The following is an 11,169-nucleotide window of genomic DNA, read 5'->3' as shown; positions in this document are numbered from 1 at the left end:
GAGCTGAAGCCAAAACTTTGATTTAAACGCAGAGGACGGCTACACGAGAGCCTTGTGATCTTGCATGACGATGCACGTTTGTACAATTCTGCCCACGGTGTCAACACTCTGCATAAACTTGGTTTTGAGGTGTTAAAGAATGCTTTCTATAATCCCGATCTTGCTCCTTCGGACTTTCACCTATTTGGTTCCTGAAAGCAGCCCTACAAGAACAAACACTCTCCTCTAATGAGGAAGTGAAAGTAGCGGTGCATTCGTGGCTTACAGCTCACCTTAAAACATTTTAATGAGGAAAAACGAAAGCTTGATAACAGATAGACAAAGTGCATTGAAAGAATAGGAAGATTATGTCGAAAGATTATGTACTTGTCTTTTTAAAAATTTAATTCAAATAAGTTCTACAGCCAGGGTGCGGATAATTTTTGACTCACTCTCGGATTTATAAGTACTGTACGAAATCCTCTTCCTTTGTTGTTAAATGTTTACATGTAATGTCCTATACAAACCATGATTGCTTCACACTTCAGTCCAGTAGACAGCAGAATCGCACCAAGTGCTCATAAACTCAAAACCAGAGAAAGAAGTGAAAATTTCTCGGAAACATTTGCAAGCGATTTGTATTTTTTGCTATGGCTGTGCTATATTTTTTGAGCATTTAGTGTTTGTTTTAATGTTTCTCCAAATAATTTTAAAAAGTCTCAAATCTGTTTTGAATTGAAAATTTATTTCAATTAACAGTTAATTTACTCCAATTAACAGTTAATTAACTTTAATTAACTGATTTGTCCAAAGAAAGATGAATTCTCTCTAATATCCACTCAAGCAATCAGCAGATGTCATATGAAACCACTTATCTGATCACAAATCAGATCAGACTTTTGATTTTACAAAGAGTAAATAAAGCAAAGTGTGCCTCTGTATCGCACGTCAAATCGTTTTGCTTGTCGTTTGCATAAAGTTCAAATGCACGCAGCTCTGCTCGCCACGCCCATTTTGGGTCAATAAACAAACTTGAGTGTGTTTATTTTTTTCCTGCACAATCTGAGTTTTTTTTTGTCCCCTTATTACGCGTCATGCTGTAATGTTAGACTGCTTTGGTTTATTATACAGTGGATTATGAATATAATATGCTACATAGCCAAAAGTATGTGAACACCTGACCATCACACCCATACGTCTTTGTATGCTATATCAAAAAAACCAAGAGATCCAAACCTGTTCTAGCACGACAACACCTTTAAGACAAGCACCTAATACGCACCTAGGACTTCACCTCAGATATCTGTTTGTACCTGAATGAACACAAATCCACACAGTGGAGCTTATTTTAAAGACAGACAGAGGATCATAACTTGAGATGGAAAAAAAACTGCCTCCAACATCTTTTATTAGATATTTATTTATATATGACTCTATTTGAAGTGGTAAAATGTTGCTGTTCCTCTAGAATCCTACAGGTGATGCACTCTCAATTGTTGCCACAGCGACACAGCATCCTGTGTCATACCGAATTTATTTTGAATCAGGACACGAAAAATTTTAGTTCCTAATGCGAAACTGCACATCCATTCATTTCACATTTCAATTAATTTACATGTCTTTTCTAAGTGTTTTGATCTTTTTATTTTTTAAAGGTAAAAATATAATCATAGTGTTGAAAAAAGAACTCACCTCCGGAACTGATAAAATTTGCATGTCAAGGTACTACTGTATTTGTAAAAATTGCAATACTGTATATTAATACAGATCGAACCGACACATAGATAACGCGATAACATCGTATCGGAAGAACACTGGGGTTCCCATCCCTAACAATTACCCTAATGTTTTTAGAATGGTATTATTAATACTCGCGTGTCTACATTCTTTTTAAGCATAGAGTATAGTTTATAAATACCCATCTGTAATATTTATGCCAGGCGATCATTTATTCAATTTTATTATTATATTATTTTCTTATCATCATAATTTGTATTTTGTTCCATTTCTGCTTAATGCACGGTTTATAATTAAACATCACTGGAAAAAAAAACAGAAACAGAAACACCAGCATGAGCAGCTTGGTATAAAATATACAAGTTTGTGTCTGGAAGTTTCCATATTTGACCATTTCTTTAATATCTTTAACAAGATAACCCAGGTCTCAGAACTCCTAAAGAGCTAAGCAAAGAGCTGGGGGAGCAGATCTTCTTTATTTTATATAAGAGGTCACATTAGGAGGAATAAAATCTACCTGCCTTGATCAAGACTTGGCTAAAAGAAAAACTTTTTTTTTAAGATGCATTTAAGCCTAGTACTGTTGGTGCCCCATTATATCCGTCTGACAGTAAAATCATGCTGTTTAGCCTTCTTGATGTGTGTTTTTCTAAGCTGTTAAACTATTTTATACTTCTTTTCCACTCAAATACAAGATATTCACTCTCAGGACCTGGGGACATCACCTACTGGACTGGAGTGCAGAACAGAAACCTTGCAGGGAGAATTCTTTTTTTTTTTTTTTGCACGAAACATGTCATTTAAACAATCAACAACAAATTACTAAGCATTTCAATTCTATTTAAACAAGTTTTTATTAGTTTTAAGAAAACCTGTAAGGATTACAGCTGCCTGAGACAAATCGGACAGCAAACTTCAGTGCTCTTGAATCAAATCGAATTGAAAAATTGTAATAAACAAATAATCAATTCAACAGTCTACTTTTGACTCATAACTCCAGTCATGATAAGCTATCTGGAGTGGAGATTTAGTTAAGCAATGTAAAATAATCATTCACAGCAGCACATCTTAGTGTTAGTTTTCTTAGAAACAGCTAGTGGTGGCCTCTTGCTGTGAATGTTGGATATTTTTATTGACGAATAAAGTTCCTCTCTCTGGTAGGAAGTAAAAGTCGGTGCTGAGAAAGTAGTTCACTGCAGTTTTTTTTTTTTTAAAAAGAAGAAGAAATCGAAACAGCAAAACAAATGTGGTGTAGATAGAAGTAGACTGGACTAGTTGTGTTATGGAAGTATTCGGAAAAGCTGAAACACCAACAACGCCAAGGATTCTACATTCAATTAAAGCTCTAAACAGGACTATTTATGATGCGCAAACACACTGTGTAATTCTTTATATTACTATACATAATTACTATATATTATAATATTTGTTTATTCTGGCAAGCAAAAAAAAAAACATAAGCACCCAACAACTCAAAGGAACCCAAAAACTTTGTTGTACACGGTGCGAAAAACTGTGCTGTGTAGTTTTATCTGCCTCTACACCAGGTCCTACATTCCTCAGATTCCCTGCAAAATAGTGACCCCTGACCCTCAGCCGTTTCCCTGGAGGGAGGCCTTCCTGCCAACGCTAACCTTCGCCCTGTTGCACCAGGGAGCCTGGTAAATGCGCTGTAAAAGCCCTGTCCCAGTCATCTCACTCAAACTGCACACAGGAAGTAGAAGTCTTCCTCATTTCCTGCTGTATATCAGCACGCTTCAAAGAGTTATGAACCTCACGGCATGTTATTTCCTACAGAGCAGGAAAGCGGGCTAAACAGAAAGCCAGAGGAAAAAATCAGCTTGTTTGTTAAACAAGGATTAAACAGCACTTTTCTTCTCTGTACAGAAATGAAAAAAAGAAGGAAAAAAAAGAAAGGAAAAAAAAAAAACATGACTTGACTGAGACAGAAGAGAGAGAATGGCTCTGGAGTCTCTCAATCGCGCTCCGGTTTCTCGGTTCCTTTTTTGGATTGTGTGAGTGCTTCGAGTGCGGGCATGCCTGCCTGTGTGTGAGGGATGAGATCAAGAACTGCTTCCCAAAACACACACGCACACACACACCTACCTTCCAAAGCCAGGCTACAGGACTGAACTAGAGAACAAAAGGGGAGGGGAAAGTTTGAAGAGAAAATTCCTAACAAGCTGGTCCTTGCCCCAAACTCCTCCTTCTTCTAGTTGCCTCAAAAATGAGCTCAATGAATAGAGCAGCATCATAAATAAGGACTTCATGGCCAACACACACCACAACCCCACGCCACCCCCACCCCCCCACACACACATGTATACACAGTCTTTAGTGTTGTGCAAAACACCAGCAGAGTGAAGCTCAGTTTATAAAAGGAGTCAGACACACACTGGGTCATTTTCAGGATTTCGTTTCTGAAGCTACGTTTCAAAACCGCAAGCCTAATTACAGAATAAAACGCCGTCTCGTGGCGTTCGCCTTGTTCTTCACCCCTCCTTGTGTTTTGGTTGTAACCCGGTCATTGTCTTGTCCCTCCCTAACTGAGTAAAAAGTGAACAAGGTAGCACACCAAGCCCTGCTCTGACGCATCGCATCAAAGCTCTCGGTACACGCCTCTCAAAATAGTCACACATGTGCCACTTCGGAATACGTAGGCTGCTGGGAGATGCTTTCAGAGAACATGTACACAAATATAGACGCTTGCTCTGAATCAGACTGGGATCGCAGAACAACACACAAACACTGTACATAATGTAGAATCAGGCTGGACTCCAGAGCTGCCATAAACAAAGAATAGTTGTTTATGGCAACCGGAACATTGGACACGTGCCACGGCATGGTCAAGCCCTAATGACTAAACAGAAAAATCCAGACTGATCAGATGGGATGTTGCTTAGACATTGCTTAGACACCGGAACGAAGTTCCTTGGCTGATTCACGCCGCTGACTCACGCAACTCGCTTCAGTCAACTTGGAAAACTAGAAGCTCTGGACGTGACGCAGAGACACGTACAGCGACAAACAGCTTAACAGCGATCTTGATACTGTCACCAGGTTATGCACTGATGCTCTGATAGATACATACAAAAGCTGCTCGCCGTTTCAACAAAGAAGGAAAAGAATTTGCAGCAAATTAAGAGAAACTCACTGCATGCAACACAGAATGACTTACTGTGGAAGTGTTATTCTGTTTCTGCAGCAATTAAACAATTTGAATGGGATTTAATTTTATGAATAAACAGAAAATGTTTAAATATTTTTTTAGTTAAGTATATTATACATTCTTACTCTTAAACAAACAAATTTCCACAGTATTTATGTAAAAAAAAAAAAAAAAAAATTATTTGACAACACCAGCATCCTGACCACGTTTCTCTTGGGAAAAAAAATAAATATGCACTTATGGAGGCTGGATCTGTTAATGATTAAGTTTTACAAGGCATACTGTGCGTTACATGTGTGCTGCCACTGTTACACGAAACCTGATGTAGTGAGCACAGAAAGTAAATATTAGACGAATAAAATAAGAAATAAAGAATTAAACAAATACATAAAACAATATAGGTTATTCTGAACACAAATGCATATTGGAACATCACTTGTTCACGTCTTAGTACTGTGCAAAAGTCTTCAGCATGATAGTAGAGTGAATTAAAGAAATAGGAACAAATGTTCTTCTGCGACAGGCTGCAAAGTGTCTAAAGAGGCAGCCTAATTTTTTTTTTTTTTATGTTATGACAGCAAACTCATTTCCCCTCTCGTCTGTTCCAACCACTCAGCATTCAGCATCATCAGAATACTAATCATTGTTCTGATCATCTGTAATCATCTGCACGTTTCTTATTGGTTCATGCCTTAAGTTGATGAATGTTTTTTGCTCAAATGATTCACAGATCACTGTGTGGCTTAATAAACAAAAAACATTCCTCTGAAACCGCTCAGGTACAGGGACTGGTCTGAAAATGAGCCATAGTGATCTATTCCTCAAAACGACAATACAGAACTGTATGGGTAATGTGGCAATAACTCTGAGCCAAATTTCTGTAATGCATAAGTGGTGTTGGTGAATGATTGTGTGTACAGTTCCCACAGACAGATGCATCTGTTCTGCGAGTTGGCGACCTGCCACCTCATCATTGATGTCGCATATCATCACTGGAGAGTGCCTGAAGTCTATAAACGCTGGTCGAATTTTACACCGGCATTCACCAAAAATTTTATCATGAGTCCAGGTTTAATTTGAACACCCCTCATAGCTTTGAACAGACAGTGCAAAACAACAATCAAGATAACAACAAAAAGATTTTAAAAGATAAATCATCAACAGGTCTAAAATCTCTGTACAGTAATAAAACACTAAATATTTTTATAGGATACTTGGAAGCCTGATGGACAAGGATGTTTTGGCTGTGATGTAGCATCTAGAGAATGTCCCTTAGGTGCTACAGATGTGCTCAAGATATGGAGGCGGGTATGTAAGCAATGTTGCTGCTGTCTCTGCACGTGCACACAAAGTCCCACGTCAAATAAACATCTGGCCCTAATCCTAGACTTTTCAGAGTTTAAAATGATTGTGTACTGAAAAGTAGCCATGCTCTACCCCAAACAAAAAGCTTTATTGGATTTGTAACGCTCACAATAAGAAATTCAGCCCATCACCAGCCTGGAGAGAGAAACACATCTCTCTTTGTGTGGGCAAAATTCTGCAGCGTAACACCAGAAATACCCGCAGGGATGTGGACTGGATGATTTGCCACAGAAATTAGGGCAAAACTAATTAGGCTGGCCCAGTAGGCCACATGATGGAAAGGGGACAGAGGACAGAAACCCTGAGGGAACCAGTATATCGGGGTCAGAAAGTCCACACCCACTTCTCTCTACTGTCCCACTTTCATTCTGTAATGTTTAGCTCAGCATACATTTGCATCCTTTTCTTTTCCTTGATTTTCAGTCCTGAAAACAGAGCCAAGGTCACCGGAGAAGCTGCTGCTGGTGTCACTGACCTTGTATCGTGTAATTTTAGTAGTCTGGGTGGAGTTAGGAAAAGGTGGAAACTCAGTGTGTGAGATACAGGCTTAACTTCAGTGCACAACGTCTGACCGCAGGCCGAAAAACTGCAGAAAGCTTTGCCAGTAAACAAGATAAGTGTACGCACAAAGACGCACATGTCAGAGCCGAGACGCTTCTTAGATATCCAGGTCACTCTGAAAAGTCTCATAGAAGGACGATGAGTTATATCTGGCGGCTATGATCTTAAAATATTTACATTCTCTAAAAGCATAAAAAACACTGAAACCTCTTTCAACAGACTACTGAACTTTTCTGGAAAACAATGCATCTATGTTCACAAAAGATTCAGGAAATTTTTTTAAGTACAGTGAATTTAGACAAGGTTTGTGTGGAGAATTGGGGGGAAAAGTCAAAGAACAAAAATAGAACATATATGAAGGGATCAAGTGATGACTGAAAAGACAATTGAGAAAAGAGGAAGGATGGAGGTAGGAATCAGTGATGAATGGATAGACTAAGGGACATGACTTCAACACAGATGGCTAGACAGGCAAAAGGAAAGATAAATAAAAGAATGGATATAGCGAGCGAGAGAGAGAAAGAGGGAGAGATACTTATAGAGATATATATGCTGGAGGACAGACAGGGGGACATAGATAAAACAAAGGAGTGCAGACAGCAAGGGATAGAGAGAAGCATACAGACAAAAAAAAGGGGTAGGAAGAGGCATACAAACAGTGAGACAGACAAATAAAGGAATAGGTGAACACAAACAAACAGGCAGAGATACAGGAAAAATGGACAAAAAAACACAGACTAACAGGCTGACACACAGGCAGACAGGGAGGCAGACAGAGGAAAGCAGACAAAGATACAGAGAGAGGCAAGCAGACATGGATATTGGAAGACACAGAGAGACATGCAGACGGGAAGACACAGAGAGACAGGCAAACAGGAAGACACAGAGAGACGAGAAGTCACAGAGAGACAGGCAAGCAGGAAGTTACAGAGAGACAGGCAAACAGGAAGACAGAGAGACAGGCAAACAGGAAGACACAGAGAGACGAGAAGTCACAGAGAGACAGGCAAGCAGGAAGTCACAGAGAGACGAGAAGTCACAGAGAGACAGGCAAACAGGAAGTCACAGAGAGACGAGAAGTCTCAGAGAGACAGGCAAACAGGAAGTCTCAGAGAGACAGGCAAACAGGAAGTCTCAGAGAAACAAGGCAAACAAGCGGATATAAAGATAGAAAGACTAGCATGGAAATACAGGCAGTCAGGGAGACGAGAGACAGGCGAGACAAAAAGACGGCCGAGACAGGGAGACGAGAGACAAGAGATGGCCGACACAGGGAGACGAGAGACAAAAGATGGCAGAGATAGGGAGACGGCGTGACGGCCGAGACAGGGAAACGGAGGGACAGCCAAGACAGGGGGATGGCGTGACGGCCGAGACAGGGAGACAGGGAGACAAAAGATGGCCATGAAAGGGAGACGAGAGAAGGCCGAGACAGCGAGATGGAGGGACGGCCGAGACAGGGAACCAAGAGAGGGTCAAGACAGGGAGATGAGAGATGGCCGAGACAGGAAGACAGGGAGACGAGAGACGGCCGAGACAGGGAGACGGAGGGACTGGCAGAGAGACAGGAGAACAGACAAAGACAGAAAAAGAGGGATAGACAGGCATGCAGGCAGACAATCAACAACCGTCTCTAAAAAAAATTATATTAATTCATAGCTCATATTATTTACAAATAAAAGTCCAAATCCCAGCTGAACTTTTCTTTACAACATCTCCGTCTCCAGGAGAAACCAGAGCAGCTCAGAAGATTAACATCACCAGTGCAGATTCTTTCAACCCACTTTACAGACCAGTTTGCAGCAGGACAGCACAGGGACAATAACTGGGGCGCATCCTACAGGGTGAGCCAACATTCATTCGGTAATATAAAGTCTAGTTAAAGTCGGTCTGACACTAAAGCAGCAGACGGAGATAATATTTGTTTTACTCCAAACAGTCGTCGAGACAGAGACAGAGCTGGAGCGTGGATAGGAGAGGGAGGAAGGAGAGAGGAAAGAGCCTGAGGGAAAACTAGCAACTTTGTTTCGCCATTTAAAAAAAAACTGCTACTTTATTAAAGCAATTGGTTGTAGAAGACGCGCTTTAAAACGCGCTAAAGATAATAATAACAATAATGATAATGAACTAAGTTATAGCAGATTGTAATAAGTTGGATTTAATGTGAAGTGAACGAAACTCACCCAGAGGTCTGTTCCCCAGTCCATGGTCGCGTCCTTATCAGCGCGTCCCCAAACTGCTGCTAGATTTCAAACTTAACTCAGTTATCACACCACAAAACAACACAATTAGGCCAAGTAAATATATATTCCCTCTTGTGTTTGTCGTTTAATGTCACACATGACAAACTAGGCACCAAATAACCAGCGGAACAACCGAGCGACTTTGCGTTGTCCAAGAAAATTTCGTTGTTAAAAAAACCCAAAATGGATCAACAGGCTTTCGTATCCGCGTCACTCCCAAATCCCAGATTCTTAAAGGAGCCGTAACACATTTAAAAGGCTGCGTTCCGATTGGATATAAATTCGACACGTATGATACTACATAGGGTGGAGACGACAATTCGGCACACACTATGTACTTATACCTGCATAGGGAATAATGAGTAGTTTGTATTTCGGCCCATGTACTCCTGGCTTGAATCAAAGGATGCTGCGCGAAGCGTACAGTACTGTACAGTACGTGCAGCTGCAACTTATCGCAGTCATGTACATTTTTGTACAGGAAATTATCATCTTTAGGCCGTTATTTTAAAATATGGTTCGTTAGGCAAACATATACAGTACCATGGTTTCAAGATGTGCAATGTAATGAGAAAAATAAAAAATGTGTATCTATTTACTAAAAAAATATATACAACAATGAAATTTTGTGCTATTGTGAAATCAGAAAATATTCCACAGTGTGAGTTCTAGCTAAAATGGGTACAAATAGGAAATTGTTAAAAGTACTATAATTCCAATTTATAGAGTATGTATATAGAGGCATGGTGGTGTAGTAGATAGCACTGTCGTCTTGCGCCCTCTGGGGTAAGGGATCGATTCCCGCCTCAGGTCTGTGAGTTTGCATGTTCTCCCCATGCTGGATGGGTTTCCTCTGGGTACTCTGCTTTCCTTCCACAGTCTAAAGGCACGCAGATTAGGCAAATTGCCTATAGTTTGTGAATGTTGACTGGAGGTCCTACCGCAGTCATAGAATAGGAATAAATACACTGGTCACCATTGGTCTCCACAGTCCTTAGCTAGACTAAAGAGATTAATGAATGGATGCATATATTTACACACACACACACACACACCACTCTCGTTCACTTTCCATTCAAATCTGTCCAGTCACTGTCCAGTGGTGGTAATTTCTTACATCAGTTCATTTGAAATAAACAAATGAACAAAAAATAAATACATTTGAACAGAGATTCACTTCTGATGAAGAGGTGAAGACAGCGGTGCATTTATGGCTCCCCAGTCCTCCTAAAACATTTTTAATGAGTGAATACAAAATCTTGTTGACAGATGGACATGGAAGTGTATAAAAAAACAAGGAGATTATGTCGCAAAGTTACGTATTTGCCTTTCCTAAAAGATCATTAAATTTATCATAATTAAGATAAATTCTACAGCCAGTTATATCTATAAAATTAAAAAGTGTATAACATATTAACTACAAAACATACATTTTACTTAGGAGTATATTAAATATAAATATATAGTATTTTTAATAAAGAAAATCAACAATCAACAAAAAACAAAAGATATAGGAAAATAGCAAATTATTTCTGGTATACGTTTCAACCCTGATAGAAATACAGACTTTCCCCAGCTGTTTAACACAGCAAAGCCTGTAATTGCAGATGTGTAACAGTTATTTAACATTTACAGAACCGAGTCTACAAAGTTATTTGTAGCAGTCAAAGTTCCTAGAAAGGAAAAGTCTTTAGGACACGTAAGTTTATGCTCTTTAAGTTTCTCAGTAAAGCAGTTGACAATGTTTTTGTTTGTTTGTTGGGGGTCTCTGTTTTTGAAAAAGAGAGAGAATGACTGCTTAGCCCAGCTGTAGCATAGATCATGAACAAGAATTAACTAAGTCTCTTGGACGTTCCACATCATTGAATCTGACAATAAACCATTAAACTGTACAACATTAATAGCTCAATGTACTGTATACATTGTATGTATATATTAAAAGGAATAACACGGTATTCCTGATGGCGCTATTTTACAAAAACAATGCACTCAGGTTTTTGCAGTGCCACATCACACCGCCCTGGCTCACATTATTTTCATATAACAGCACTTTCATGTGCTAATTCATGTATTTGACAGCGTTTACACTTATCTATTGTCATGGACATTAATAAA

General features: G+C 39.4%; 1 protein-coding gene across 3 annotated transcripts in view; it reads right to left on the bottom strand.

Moving 5' to 3' along the window:
• trip10a (thyroid hormone receptor interactor 10a) overlaps positions 1–9,249 on the bottom strand; it is a 36,548-nt gene extending 27,299 nt beyond the window's left edge. Inside the window, exon 1 of one of the 3 annotated variants that reach the window (XM_053492033.1) lies at positions 8,995–9,249. In XM_053492033.1, the coding sequence (XP_053348008.1) occupies positions 8,995–9,018 (24 nt within the window). In that variant the 5' untranslated portion in view covers positions 9,019–9,249. The remainder of the gene's footprint in view (positions 1–8,994) is intronic. The other 2 variants (XM_053492034.1, XM_053492035.1) reach the window with 2 other exon arrangements.
• Positions 9,250–11,169: the final 1,920 nt, after the last annotated feature.

Source organism: Clarias gariepinus, chromosome 3, assembly GCF_024256425.1.
Source record: "Clarias gariepinus isolate MV-2021 ecotype Netherlands chromosome 3, CGAR_prim_01v2, whole genome shotgun sequence".
NCBI classification, from domain to species: domain Eukaryota; kingdom Metazoa; phylum Chordata; class Actinopteri; order Siluriformes; family Clariidae; genus Clarias; species Clarias gariepinus.
This window is presented reverse-complemented; position numbering and strand designations above follow the sequence as displayed.